Source organism: the organism of the source record quoted next, unplaced genomic scaffold, assembly GCF_019419815.1.
Source record: "Pyrus x bretschneideri cultivar Hongxiangsu unplaced genomic scaffold, Pyrus_bretschneideri_v1 Contig94, whole genome shotgun sequence".
Classification (NCBI taxonomy): domain Eukaryota; kingdom Viridiplantae; phylum Streptophyta; class Magnoliopsida; order Rosales; family Rosaceae; genus Pyrus; species Pyrus x bretschneideri.
This window is the reverse complement of record NW_025999836.1, coordinates 666,612-682,638: the sequence shown is the minus strand read 5'-3', so window position 1 is coordinate 682,638 and position 16,027 is coordinate 666,612. Positions and strand designations below refer to the sequence as shown.

Here is a 16,027-nt window from a genome sequence, read left to right as displayed (position 1 = left end):
TCCAAACTGAAGATGTTCGCCAGTTGCCTTCATAATGCTGTTTATCCAAACTGAAGATGTGTCGGCAAAAAAAAGAAAATAAAAAAATCTCAAGATGTTTGAGAGGTTTTGCACAGGGCAGTTATGTGTTGAATTGGAGGTCCCTCAATTGCACTTTCCTTTCTCTTATTTATAATAGCAAAACCCCATCCTAACCATACTCGAACTAGGACTCCTTACTCCAATCAGTCTTATCTCGGCCAATCCTACTTCTATTAGGATTTTGAATTCAACCTCTTACTAGGCCATATTCACTTCCACTTTCCGGTATCCTTATCTGGCCGAGAATCCTTACTGCATCAGGACTTAAACACTTCATTCACCACTTCACAATAGGGCCCACCTACTTCCTATTCATCTGAAATATTCTTTTCCAAATAGAGCTTGACCGACTTTTAGTTAGGCGGCCCATGAACCAGCTAGTTTGTAGAAATCCTCGAACAGAGCTTCTGGGCTGAGAACAATTCCATACTTGGCCCAACCCAATAATTTTAGGTCCAAACAGTTGTATCACATCTAGTGTCTTATCTCCCACTCACTTTAATGAATTTTTCTAGGTTTTTATCATAAATAGTCCCTGAAATTGACCCTTACCATCAAGATGGTTCTTGAAATTGAAAATCTATCAATGTAGTCTCTGAAAATAGGTGTCGCAAATCAATGTGGTCCTTCCGTCACAATTATGTTAAAAAATCTATTAAGTGCTGATATGACATATAAATGGACCCCATAAGTCCTTTTTTCTCATAAATAATCCTTGGAATTGACACGCGACATCAAAATGGTCCCTGAAAATTGAAAATTGATCAATGTAGTATCGCAAGTAAGTGTCTCAAATCAATTTTATCTTTCCTTCACAATTTTGTCAAAAATTCTGTTATATGCTAATGTAACACGTAAATGGGTCACACAAGTCTAATTAAATTTAAAAAAATTACACATAGGTTTAATAATTTAATAGTAATAGAAAAATTGTCAACCCAAAAACCCAATCCTGTAATCACATATGATCCTGGTCCACATTTCTACCTCATTCGCTCTCTATTCTTTAAAAAAAAATCTTAATACACCTATCTTTACATACTTCAACACCCTTCACCAAATTGAACCTGGATCAAGATCACATGTGGTGACGACTTGGCCGATTGACAATGACTTCTGAGACATCACCGTTAACATTTAGACGATCAACATCCTCACAACCTTTGTCACGCCCTGATCCTGACATACGTATAGGATCGACACGCAACGTCACCAAGTACCCATATATCTAACATACCCCGCCTCCGGGATATGGATAAAGCACAACTCAAGATTCGAATTGCGTAGTAATTTTTCGTATACTTTATGGCTGCATCTAACCTGCTCGTTAGATTGCCTATGTACCCTAAGTAGGGATTAAGCCACTCGTAGTTCACCATTTGTTAAACTCTAAACTTTTTGTAAAACACTTTCTAGCAAAAAACATTAGAGTACCATACTACACATCAACCATAAGCCAAACAAGAGTTGTCATTTTGCCATTCACACACACATATGCTTTCCAACACCATTCAATAATCACATCAATCAATAACGCATAAAATACACCAAAATGCAAGGCTAAGGCGACACAGTTCGGCCGAAGCCTACATCTCTGAAGCTTTCTCAATTTAGACCGAATCTAACCAAGTCAATGATGTGATTTCGGACCACTCAACGAAATCCAACAACATTGGGTTCCAAACCACACAACAGAACCAAAGTACCAAACTGGATTTCAGACCATTCAACAGAATCCAAACCAAGATACGATTCTGGACCACTCAACGGAATCGTGGAGTATAATGGATTCCAGACTCTCAACGGAATTCGAGTGGATATGATTCCGGACCACTCATTGGAATTGCAGAGTATAATGGATATTGGATCACTCAACGAAATCCAAAGCAGGATACAATTTCGAACCACTTAACTGAATCACAAAGCACGAGGGATTCCTGACCACTTAACAGAATCCAGACGAAGCAGGGAACTAGACCACTCAACAGAACCCTAGCATAACCAAGTTCCGGACCACTCAACGAAACTAAGCAAAAGTCCAAGAAACATGTCAACGGCTCAAAGAAATAAGACATGAATCAAGTTACTCAATTCACAAGGGCTTAACGAAATGAAACAAAGTACAAGTACTAAATTTAGAACGGGTCAACAAAGCGAGAAATGAAACAATATTGAAGCAACAAATCCACATCATGATGGGTTAACGACCCACTACTAGCCCTCACATTTCATAAACAATTCAACATGCATTTCAAGTCACATTTCACAAACATTTCCAATACACAAGTCAAATCACATTTCATAATAATAGATCGATTGCTAAACATTAAAAATCACATTTTAATAAAAATCACATTTATAAAACCAAGCATATCCACAAAGAATAATAGATACGAAAACAGGGTAATAACCATATCGCATATATTAAAGTCACTCACTAGCCAATGTAGGCCCACTAGACTTCACTTAGTCTCTAGTGGTACTAATTATAGTATTTAAAAACGATTTGAAACATGTTGACCAAAAGTCAACTCTCAGTCAACGATGGTGTCCACAACCCTCCGTAATTCGATCCAGATAATCCGCCTAGAAATTTCCAATCTGTAATTTCCCAAGAGTCTTATATATCTTCTAGAATAATATTGTAAAATTTTAGAATGATTCAACGGTTAGATCTCCCCCAATTGCTAGAATTAGGTGACGGTCAACAATTAGTTTTACAAACTAAAGAAATCAATTCATCAAGATCCGTACATCAGATTCCCGATCCATCAATTTCTAATATCCTGAAATATTACGTACTATAATGATCAAGTGAAACTATGTTCGAACAATGGGATCTCGTCCATCGGATGTCACATATGGAATCAGAGTATCAAATTTAGCCTAGAAGGGTCAAGTGGGTCCTTGGGCCACGCGCCGCCGCATGGCCCTACTCGCCACAAAATTCACCTAACTCCAAAAATCACCAAATTTTGTAGGAATGTAAAGCACAACAATGGGAACAATTTCATATCTGGGCCGAGCTCCAATTCAGCCGGGAAACACCTGAAAACCACATCAATCCGTCAGAAACCCTAGAAATAGGTTCACATCAATTTGTACTCTCCTGTGCTCCGCCTGTCACATCCCGGCCCAGGGCGGATCACTTCCCGGGCCCGCTCCACCACCGTAGCACGATATTGTCCGCTTTGGGCTTACCATTCCCTCACGGTTTTGTTTTTAGGAACTCACGAGTAACTTCCCAGTGGGTCACCCATCATGGGATTGCTCTAGCCCCCTTTTCACTTAACTTCGCAGTTCCTACGGAACCCGAAACTAGTGAGTTCCCAAAAGGCCTCGTGCTAGGTAGGGATGGGAATATACATTTAACGATTACTCCCCTGGGCGATGTGGGATGTCACACCGCCACCCCCAAACTTGTTTGGGTTTTATTCCTGGGCTTAAGAGGATTATTTTAGTGGTGGTGATTGAATGAGCATGTTTGAAATGGTGGATCATCGGCAAGGTAACATGCGGTTCTTCATGAAATCGAGGTCCATCTTTTCGATTTTTGGGTGAATATGGAAGAGAGGTTGATGCTGAGTTGTTTCGAGGTGGCTTCGTGCTATGATTCAACGGAGAATTGTCGGAGATGGCGTCGAAAATCGGCTGCAGGAACCAGGTCAGGGGTCTAGTTGCTCGGGTTGAAAATGGGTTAAAGGGATAAGTAGGGTTAGCTGGTTCCCTTTATTTCTCCTTTCTCTTATTTCCCTTCCTTGCTTCTTCTCACTGGTCTTCCTCCCCCTTCTTTCCCTCATTTATGTTCTCTTCTTTCCATCACAACCACACACGTGGCTTCTAGATTGCTGCTCCAACAAATCTGCAGCCTTCTAGATAATGGTCAAATGATCATTTCGCCCCTGTCTTTGCTCGTCTATAACTTCTTTGTTATAATTCCAAATTAAATTTTGTTTTTGCTCACGCGTTCGTATTGACACGTACTATCCAAATATGTAAAGAAATCTAGAAAATCATGAAAGGATCAAGTACTTTTGTGAAGAATCCCGTTTACTACAACAAGGGCAATTTCGTCCTTTTACTTATCGTAAAAAAAAACTATGCGCCGCAAATATAAAAGCGTTGAAACTAAGAATGTGAAATATGTAATTTTAAATAGAAAAATCTGGGGACGGGATTTCACAACCTTAATCTTGGAGAGTTTGTTCGGCGCTTCCTTAGTGGTTTGGTGATGCAAAGAACGGCGATATATGCCTTGAGATAATGAGGTTATAACAAATGTGCGTCTATTGTTGGTTGAAAACTATTTTCACAGCCCCTCTTAGGTCTTGGTTAAGCATTGTGCCTTTGAGAATTTCTGGAAGGGATCTCTCTTCGAAGTAGGCCCTACTATAAGAAAAAAAAAATTCATTTTGCAAAATGGTATTTAGACAATCTTTTAATTAATTATTAAACCCACATCAGCACATAACAATTTTTTTTACAGAATTGTGGTGGAAGGATCGTATTAATTTGTGACACCTACTTTCAAGGACTACTTTGATCAATTTTCAATTTCATGGACCATCTTGATGGTGTGGGTCAATTTCAAGGACCATTTGATATAAAAACCCATAAATCTTGTGGGATCCATTTATATGCCACATCAGCACTTAATGGTAATAGAATTGTGACGGAAATACCATATTGATTTGCGACACTTATTTTCAGGGACTACATTAATTGATTTTTAATTTCAGGGACCGTCTTGATAGTGAAGGTCAATTTCAGGGACTATTTGTATTAAAACCCAAATTATTTTAGTTATAAGTTTGCCTATATATATATATATATATATATAAAATAAGGTTGGGCGCAATAAGGTAATAGAAGCCCTAGACTTACATTGTGTTTTAAAAGGAATGAACAATATGTAAGCCGATTCGCAAAAAAAAAAATTAAATAAAGAATGAGCATAGAAGAAATTCTGAAATGAAAAAGTGTGAATGTCCACTTCAATTAAGGGTTAAAAGCTAGCAACTGATGATGATTTGATATAGGTGGTAGTTATTAGAGTGCATAATCACACAGCAACAGAGCATTGGAGAGTCATCAATTTGTTGGTCGATTATCGTCTGAGAAGACTTCATTGTTGGACAAATAGCATTTCAATTTTTTACGAATAATAGTGAGTATAGAAACAGTATATTAGAGGTTATTTTAGAAGAATAAAAGGGGGTTGAAGGATATCATTTTAATTTTTTAACTCTTTATAATGAATAAGATTATAATGTGGGGATTGAGAGATATCTAGTAGCTGTCTTTTAAATACGTGACAAAACATTTGTAAGAATAGTTTTTCACCCGCGTTAAATCTCAAAAGTCCATGCAAGTAACTTTAATTATTGACAATTAGGCGACATTATTGACTAACCCGTAAAGCAAAATAATTGGCAAGAAAACAGAACGAAAGGAGCGTGACAACTGACAACAAATGCTCCTTACATCCCACGTGCCACCGGAAATTTCCCGTAAAAGCCCATTGCTATATTTGCTCATGGCGCCAGCCTCCCAAACTGAAATCCAGAAAGCAAAGACCTCCTTATCTTATTAATCTAGAATAACGTTAATCTCTAAATAAAATGTTAAATTCTAAGTAGAGATATAACTTTGCATATTTGACATAATTTTTTTATTTTTATGTCAAATTTGAAGCATTTGATATCAAAGTCGAATTTATTTTTAATTAGCTTAATAGTAGGTCCTTTATTTCACTAATATTTTAATCAATAAAATTTTGTTGCAACAATTTTTTTAATAAATACAACCATTTAAAACTCTATAGTAATTAAAAAAAATAATCTTTGACAACTCGATTAAAGCAACATAAAATTTGAACTTCAGATTGCCACATTAATCATCAATTGTAATTTAACTTTTCATTAAAGATAATCTTAGATACATTAACTTATTAGAATAAATTTATAAAGTATGTTACGTGACACAAATGAAAATAAATACATTATATAAATTCAATTATCTATAATCACGTATTATGGTTTACAAATACTGACTAAATAGCTCTTCTTTGCACTACCCATTAGTCTATCACCACCGAAAAAAATAACCGTTGCAAAAGGACACGTGGCGCAATGCCAGTCCACCTGTCTCCTTTGGATTCTCTCCTGTATCCTCTCGGTCGTATTTTTTGTTGGATTCCTCCGCCTTGTTCTGTTTTAAGGCAAAGAATACAACTCCCATCGCTCTCTCTTCCTCTCTCCCTCTCTCTGCTCACTCTCTCACTCCTCTCTCTGAAAAACCAAAACCCCGTGGTTCTTCGTTCCGTTTCAATCTTCTTCTTCATCTCCACAAACACCACAGAAAATTTTCTGATGGGTTTTCTTCATCGCCATTGACAATGTTGGATTTTCACTGCTTCCTTTACATTCTGATTCTCTGCATTTCCAAAGCCGCCGTGTTCACCGTCGTCGCCGCCACCGAATTTGACTTCGGCACCTTGACTCTGAGCAGCCTGAAGCTCATTGGCGATGCCCACCTGAGCAATGGGAGTGTGCGGCTCACCCGCGACCTCGCCGTTCCCAACTCCGGCGCCGGCCGCGTTTTATACTCCAAACCCATTCGCTTCCGCCAGCCTTCCTCCCCAGTCCCGGCGAGCTTCTCCACATTCTTCTCATTCTCCGTCACCAACCTCAACCCCTCCTCCATCGGCGGCGGTCTCGCGTTCCTCATCTCCCCCGACGACGTCGCTCTCGGCGACGCCGGCGGGTTCCTCGGCCTTCAGTCGGGTCCGGATACAGGGTCGGGTTTCGTGGCTGTCGAATTCGATACGCTCATGGACGTCGAGTTCAAGGACATCAACGGCAACCACGTCGGGTTGGATCTGGACTCCATAGTGTCGACACGTGTCAGCGATCTGGATGCCGTCGACATCGATCTCAAGAGCGGCGATCTGGTGAACTCGTGGATCGAGTACGACGGGTCGAGTAAGGTCATCAACGTCTCGGTTTCGTACTCGAATCTGAAACCCAAAGACCCGGTTCTATCATTCTCCCTCGATCTAGCCCAGTACGTCAGCGATTTTATGTACGTTGGGTTTTCCGGGTCGACCCAGGGAAGCACGGAGATTCACAGCGTCGAGTGGTGGAGCTTCAGCTCGTCGTTCGATTCCCCTGTTTCGCCATCCGGGTCGGCGTCTCCGCCGCCGCCGAGCACTACTTTGATGAACCCAACTGCCAATTCAGTAAAATCTCCACCACCTTCAATGCCGCCAAGTGGGTCTTCTTCTAGTACTGCTAGCGGTACTAATCAGAAGAGCAAGTCGTCTTCTTCCTGCCATAACCAGCTCTGCAGAGAAGGTCCAGGAGCCGTCGCCGGAGTTGTCACCGCTTCCGCTTTTGTTTTGGCTGTGTTTGCGGGTGTTTTAATCTGGGTTTACTCCAAGAAAGTCAAACAAGTCAAGAAATCGGATTCGAATTTCGCTTCGGATATCATCAAAATGCCGAAGGAGTTCACTTACAGGGAGCTCAAGGAAGCAACTAAGTGCTTCAATGCCAATAGAATCATCGGGCATGGTGCTTTTGGAACTGTCTACAAAGGCATATTATCCGACACCGGTGACATTGTCGCGGTAAAGAGGTGCAGCCACAGCAGTCAGGGGAAGAACGAGTTCTTGTCGGAATTGTCGATAATTGGAACTCTCAGGCACCGGAATTTGGTGAGGCTCCAAGGCTGGTGCCACGAGAAGGGCGAAATTTTGTTGGTGTATGATTTAATGCCGAATGGCAGTCTCGACAAGGCATTGTTCGAGGCAAGAACGCCGCTTCCATGGCCGCACCGGCGAAAAATTCTATTGGGAGTTGCCTCTGCTCTGGCCTATTTGCACCAAGAATGTGAAAATCAGGTGATCCATAGGGACATTAAGACCAGTAACATAATGCTGGATGAAGGGTTCAGTGCCCGGTTGGGGGATTTCGGTTTGGCAAGGCAAATCGAGCACGATAAGTCGCCAGACGCCACGGTGGCGGCCGGGACAATGGGGTACCTGGCGCCGGAGTACTTGTTGACAGGCAGAGCTACTGAGAAAACGGATGTGTTTAGCTTTGGGGCGGTGGTGCTTGAGGTGGGGAGTGGGAGGAGGCCAATTGAGAGGGAGGTGAGTGGGGTAGGGAAAGCAGGAGCGTGTAATAATTTGGTGGAGTGGGTGTGGGGATTGCACAGAGATGAGCGGTTGTTGACGGCGGCGGACCCGAGATTGGAGGGGCAATTTGATGAGGGGGAGATGAGGAAGGTGCTGCTGGTTGGGCTGGCTTGCTCACATCCTGACCCTAATTGTAGGCCAGCAATGAGAGGGGTGGTTCAGATGCTGGTGGGTGAAGCTCAAGTCCCAATTGTGCCAAGAACAAAGCCTTGTACAAGTTTCAGCACTTCACATCTTTTGTTGAGCTTGCAGGACAGTGTTTCTGACTGCAATGGCATGATCACCATCTCCACCTCCTCCTCCGAACTCAGCTTCGGCGCCGCCGCCGGCGGTGATCACATCGTCTGATTAATTATAATATCTAACGGTGTAGATTTTATTTGATATTTAATTTGTTTTTTGTATGTAATGAGTCAAATGACACAATAACATGCAAAGGGTTCATTAGGGACTTGATTAGCTGCAAATTTTGGTACTAAGTTTGTTTATATACATACATAATTTATACTCTCTTAAGTACGTTTAACATGTGTCTAAATGACTTATAACTCAAGTAATTAAGAGTACTTCTGCATCTGCAGCATCCGAAATGACTTATAGTTCAAACGACCAAAAATCTTCACTTTTGCACCTGAATACTCGAGTTCGAGTTCGTTTGTTAGTGAATAAGGGTAACCCCCTCGTGCGTCGAAGGTCCCGAGTTAATTCCTCCTCTTGCATCGAAATATCCGGGTTCGACAAAAAATTGAAGTGGGTCACATTGGTAGGAGGGTATTAAGAGATGAGTGGAAGTCATTGTCTTAACGTTGATTGGTGAGTGTCGTTGAAAGATTAGCATCATGGAGAGGGAGGTGGGGTGTGGATGTAATGCTTTCTTTCGAGTAATGTCGATTCCTATAGGAACCAAATACTCTTTGGATCCTTGTAAACTGAGTCCTCTTAATCAAGGGATTCAGACCGTTAAAATTTGATCCAACAAATGCAAATATGGGGCTCTTCTAAAAGTTATAATAACTGTAACCGTTGAATTAAATTTCAACGGTTTGAATTTCTTGATCAGGATGCTCAGTTTACAAGGATCCGGTTACATTTCTATATAATCAAAAGTGGAAATTAGAGTTTTTGAGTAGGGGCTTGGTAAAGTATAGCATAGGAAATGAATGAATATTTAATATTAGCTTTTTAGAAACTTCTTTCATCAAGACTTGGTGCTGGTCGGTGTAACGGACAAAATATATCATAATGACAACAACGATCTGTAACACTGCTGCTACGAGTATTTAGTTGTTAGATTTATTTTTTACAACTGTTGTATTTTTTAATGTTTATTTTAATCATTTATTTTTAATACCACTCAATTTTATGTATACCATAAAAAACAATTGCATAATGATTATTAAATAGACTATTTTTCCTTTTTGTTTATGGTAACTAAAGTTTAAGACGGAATTAGTTACTCTTAGCACCATCAGCGTCAGGACATATTCGTAACATCAAGTCGGAAAATCTTCAAAGGTACTTTTTTTGAATTTTCTCTTTTGCTTTCTTCCCGAACTTTGAGCTTTGCGTTTCCTTTATAATGTTTCTAAAATTAGTGTTGTTATTGGGTTCTTCAATACAAGATGCTTATCTTTGAAATATAATCACGGAGGCATCTAATCTTATTAGGTAAAGTATATTTTACCACTTTTACTTTCCCCCAAGCTTTTGGTTATGGTTAATTGATAAAGTAAAAAATAAATTTCTAGCATTAAGAAATGCCCTTGAATTTTAGACTTTGCTCTCTCAACTTTCAGCTTAACTTTGAACCCTTTAAATTTTAATTTTCAGTTCATGTCAATACTTCTCAACCGTCAATTTTATCGTAATTTTTTGTTAATTCACTACAAGAAGGCATAGTAGTTAGTTTTGAGTTCCCTCAACTTTCAATTCATGTCAATACCTCTCAACCGTCAATTCTATTATAACTTTCAGTAAATTTTTATCACGTATGTAAAGCACAAGGTCAGACTTTTAATGACATAAGTCAACAAAATGCTACGAAAACGAGAATATAATTATTAAGTACTTAAACTTTTGATAATGATTCTTTAAAATTTAAGGTGTATTCAATTAGAATTTTAAGATAGTTTATTAAAATCCTTAGAAATCTTAGTGTATTCAATTAGAAATTGATTTTAAAGAATTTGATAACGTTGAGGAATTAGAAGGAATTGGAGAGCCATGAATTTATAAATCCATTAAAGTCACTCAAATTCTCAATTAAATACACCCCCTAAAGTTAAAAAAATCAAACTTAACACATATGCAAACAGATTTAAAGGCCGATACTATACAAAATAAACGAGATGTCGATCAGTTTGACAGAATAACCGACAAAACCAATAGCAGAACATAACTGGCATGAATTGAAGTTTAGTGCCTCAAAATCAAATTGAAAATTCACAAGACAACAAAGTGGAACAAGGACTACACCTAAAAAGTTGATTAATTAGTCTTAGCAAACCCTAGCTCCAAATACGAGATAAATTAAACAAATAATAAAATAATAAAAGTATGTATAATATTAAAATCTAAATTAAACACATTAAACGACATAGTTCGTCCAAATTTCAACTGAGCTTGTTGCTTGTCAAAAGAGTCTTGTGATATCATATTTTTCTTCGAATTTTTATATTACGGATTCAAAATTAACACGTTGAACAAAAGAAACGTTAATCAGAATAACTTGAAAAGCCTAAAACATCAACTTTCAGGATATTGGCACCCGCAAATAATCTTTTAACCCATGAGTTACCGATTCTCCAATCACTTAGTAATTAAATAGCATTTTCTTCTTTTAACTTTCTAGTATCTAAAATAACACAAATTTCATTATCTGTCAATTTCTCCGGTCGACGTTATGCTCCTTGCTCATGCGGCCCAGATACAGCTCATCCTTGTCAGAGTAATGTACAAATTTACAGAATATATATATACTCTTCAATTTATTTATTTTTATATTTGGGTCTGAACATATGAAAGTGACTAATAACGTTCATGAATCCATTTAATGCAGAAAGCGCAGATACCCCTTTTTTTTTCTTTTTTTTTTTTCACATTTGTACCTCTTTGTGATAAAAATAAATAAAACAATTTGCCCAACTCGTTGTTTTCTATTTTTTGTTGTGAATTTACTGAAAACAGAGAGCAATGCCAAAACCTAAGAAACTGGATAAGAGATAAATAAGTTACCCAACTGTTTTTTCTTCAGAAAGCTCAAAATCTCAGATGTGGTGAAGCATGCCTTGTACCGACCATTCATATACGACCATTTTCTTTTGGACGGGTACCCTATATAAGGTTAATTAACATGTGTAATTTAGAATCTTGTCAGCACTGAAAATGTTGAACTAAAATACGTGTATACTGCTTATTTAGGTACATTGATTTCATTCTTGCATATTTAAGAAGGCTGTTGCAACCTTCACACTCAAATTTTCTTGTTTTAGCTTCTTGGTTTTCGTTTTTGTTCTACAATGTTGTTTGATGATTAGATTTGTCTAATTTTTAGGCCACCCTTTAAAGATCAATTCTAAAAAAATCAACCAAATATAAAGTTGTTTAACCGTTAAATTAGCATTGTTAAGATTTCAGTGTTTATAGTGAAAACATGGTTCGTCTGTTTATTGATTAATGTTAAAAGATCATGTTAACGCATGATTCTTTTAGACCCATTAAAATAATGTGTAGGTGTTTTTGAGCCCAATAGATGAGCTTGGAGAGAGACCACCAAAAGATAAGAAAATCAAGCAACCCAACCCAAGGAATTCAGATGACAAAGCACCACATCAAGAACAAAAGATGACTACCATCAACCACCTCTCATGGCCCTGGATTGTTCACTGACAAGAAGAGACGAGCACATAACTTAAAGTACTTTTCGACTGCTAAAGCCAATTGGTAGACCTAACAACTCTCTAGCACGAAGCTCCAAGGATAGGTTTGTCTAGATGTCAGCACTTATATGTTGGCCATCAACAAGAAAAGAAGTTTATGAAGCGACATAAATATTGTTAGACCTAGCTAGGATAGAGTGCATTTCAACCACTTTCTAACGAGAAATGCGCTCGTGACGCATCGATCCGAGAAATCATGCAAGTAATTCTGTGTAAATGTCACTTCTTCTCCACATGTTGAGTGGGTAATTGAGGATAGAGGAATAGCTTATAAGTCATATCTACGTGTTTGGCCCATTAAATGATAAGGCAGTGAGAGAATTAAGAGCACAATACTTGTAGGGCTCACTCAGTGCTTACATAAAAGGGTCGATCACCCCCTTATAAGTGGTCAGATCAAAGAGAGTTAAATTACAGTACACTTTTAAAGAGCTATTGTAATCCACATCAATATATATCAAGCCACCACGGTGGATGTAGTCCATTTTTAAGGGTGACCCACTTAAATCTTGTTGTCAATTCTAGCTTTATATCGTGAGTCTTCTAAGGGGTGACGATACTAATCTTGTATTAACCTCCCAATTATGAGTGTTAATAGACCATACAATTTTGAATTTAGCTATTTTTTGTGTGCAAAGATGATATTTTAATAATAACCTAGAATATAAACAGTTCATATTATCATACAACATTGTATGATAAAAAGAAGAGCTGAAGAAGTCAAAATAAAAATGTCTAAATAAGAAGACTGCTAAATCAAAATGCCAGGTGGGTTTGTGGGCCTGTGGCAGTGTGAGGAGGCATATTTTAAATATACATATTTATTATTTTGTTTTTTGTATACATTGTATACCTATACTAAAACCCCAAACTCAAGTGCACTGTTCATGGACAGTGCGGGGACGATAATCCCCCCCAAAATGGTCTTCGGTTTTTTTTTTTTTTTCCTCTGCTTTGCCAGTGAAGTGGTCGTTTTTCCCTTGCTTCTCGCGCGTCTCTCATTGCTCCACCTCTGGTTTGATCATCGGCGGTGTTTCTATTGAGAGGGTTTTTCACTTTTTGTTTCATTTTCACTCATTTCTTTGTTCACTTTTACCTTTCATTTTGCAGCTTCTCTTTCACCACTTTTTCTTTCGTTTTTACTTTTCTGTCTTCGTCTTCTCATCTTTGCGCATGCACATCGCACCTCGGCTTCTTGGCATTTCAAGTCTTCCCGTTTTGTGGTTAATTGTGTATCTTATTGGTTGCCCTTTTTTTCTATTTTTGCATTAATTTTGTATTTAGAGTTAGATCTTCTGTTTTAATTTGGGTTTAGCTAATTTTGGAGGTTTAGAGTTAACTGTTTCCTTTGGATTTTTTTTGGGGGTGAGGCTTATAGAATGCTAGGGTTTTCTCTCTGTATTGGGGTTCTGAGTGTGACTGTGTGATTTTATTGTAATTTTATTTTTAACAAACGGTGCTTTGCATTTTTTTTGTGTGTGTGTTGTGGTTGTGATTATGGGTGTATGATTTGGTTGTGTTTTGTGTTTTTACGAAACGTTGTTGTTCGTTTTTCCCAGCTGTTGTGTTGGCATTTTCACGTTGGTTGTGCTTCAGGTATGTCATTTTTCTTTCTCTTTCATTGACAACAATATGATAAATGTTTGTTCAAATTAATCACAATGAAATAAAGAGTTTAGGTGATACTACAACCATTGAATGGCTAGGGCTGCAATGTTGTTGTATGAGGTTGCACTCTTATGGAGATTTGGAAAAGCTTAGTGTTTTCAGCCCATCAAAGATGATCTTTGGCTAAAACCTAGAAATACACCACGTTAAATAACAAGAATCAGAGCAAAACCAGATCAGTGGTTTGTTTGTTGTTAGCTGATTTGATTACGATTTTTTATGATGCTGTGTTTTTTAATACCTCCGTGTTAATACCGGTTGATTCTAATTTATGTCTGTGTGCCTCATGTTAGAGATCCATCTGTATTTTTTTTTTTTTTTTTAAATTATGCATGTTGATGGTTGTGTTTAACAGGAGAAACAACGAATGTGTAGTCTCTCAGTGCATGTACTTTGATGTGGCTTCTATGACTGCTAAAAATTAGATAGCGCCTACTCTATGTAAAATAATGGTTTTCGTTTTCTGGGTTGGTTTCGTTGTGCTGGATATAATTAAGGAAGATGATTCTCTTCTCTTCATTTTTATCCTATTTGAATAGTTACAGTTTAACCACGTCAACATTTTATATTGATTTTTTTATAAAGACAATAAAACAAAAAACAATATATGAGAGAAGGGGAGTGAAGGAGATGGGAATAGGAGGGGAGAGAATCCTACTCCTATAATTAAATAGTGTTTATGGGTATATGATTTGGTTGCTTTTTTATTTTCAGGAAACGAAGCTGTTGATTTTTCCAGTTGCCGTATTTTTGTTTTCGGTGTGGTTGTGCTTCAGGCATATGGTTTGGGGTTCTCCTTTTGCTGCCTTATTTTTCCACATTTTATGTTCTTAGATGAACATTTTCTATAAAGAGTAAACTGTCGATTTACCTTCTGAACTTTCACCTAACTTTTGATTTCTCCCTGAACTTTTCTATTGGAAAATTAAGGACTCAAACTTAATTTTTTAGCCGATTTGCCCCCTACCATTAGTTTTTCATATATTCCATCCATATTTCTGTTAAGTGAGACCATGTGCACCATATGTGAGGGTAGTTAAGTCATTTCACTCTTAAAAATGATTAAAAAACTGAATATAAATTAAAAAACAAAACTTTCCCTCTATTTTTTCCCGCTAATTCCTGTCGTCAATTTTATTTTTCCCTCTCATTCATATGCATGAGAAATGACATATGGTGTTATTGTCTTCATAAGTAGCTAAGTTAGTCTTTTTCTTGAAGCATGTACTACCATTTTTATTTTCTCTAACAAATTAATAATTTGACAAATACTCATGGTGTTATTGTCTCCAAAGGAGTGCATTAATATAAGAAACATGTTTATAATACTCATAAAAAATACTCAAGATAATTACATACTTTTCATAATGTCATAATAATCCCAATACAATTCCACAAAATGATCCTTAAGAAGTTGGAAAATATAAGAGATTTTACCATCCATAAGGTATATAACCCATAAAATCTCGATTACAAAATATGGGCATTCCACTAAACCAAACACAAGCAAAATGAGGTTTTAGTTATCAAAACAAGAGTATAAACATTCTGCTCGAAAGGCACATGACACGTGGAGATCAACTACACTTTCCATGGCCTTCCTCGTTTGGTTGGAATCTTGTACCTAAACCTATTTTCACAACTGATGGCTGAGTAAGGTTGAGGGTGTTATGTTTTCCAACTTCTTAAGGATCATTTTGTGGAATTGTATTGGGATTATTATGACATTATGAAAAATATGTAATTATCTTGAACATTTTTTTATGAGTATTATGAACATGTCTTATATTAATGCACTGTTTTGGAGACAATAACACCATGAGCATTTGTCAAATTATTAATTTGTTAGAGAAAATAAAAATGGTGGTACATGCTTCAAGAAAAAGACTAACTTAGCTACTTATGAAGACAATAACACCATATGTCATTTCTCATGCATAGGAATGAGAGGGAAAAATAAAATTGACTATAGGAATTAGCGGGAAAAAATAGAGAGAAAGTTTTGTTTTTTTTTTCTTCAGTTTTTTAATCATTTTTAAGAGTGAAATGACTTAACTACCCTCACATGTTGTGCACATGGTCTCACCTAACAAAAATATGGATGAAATATATGAAAAACTAACGGTAGGGGGCAAATTGGCTA

At 37.6% G+C, this 16,027-nt stretch overlaps 1 protein-coding gene across 1 annotated transcript; it reads left to right on the top strand.

Moving 5' to 3' along the window:
- The first annotated feature begins 6,131 nt into the window (after positions 1 to 6,131).
- LOC103948811 (L-type lectin-domain containing receptor kinase VIII.1) lies at positions 6,132 to 8,797 on the top strand. Its single transcript, XM_048576974.1, has one exon. It carries the CDS (start codon positions 6,479 to 6,481, stop codon positions 8,624 to 8,626), a length of 2,148 nt encoding a protein of 715 aa, XP_048432931.1. The 5' UTR covers positions 6,132 to 6,478; the 3' UTR covers positions 8,627 to 8,797.
- The last annotated feature ends 7,230 nt before the right edge of the window (positions 8,798 to 16,027 follow it).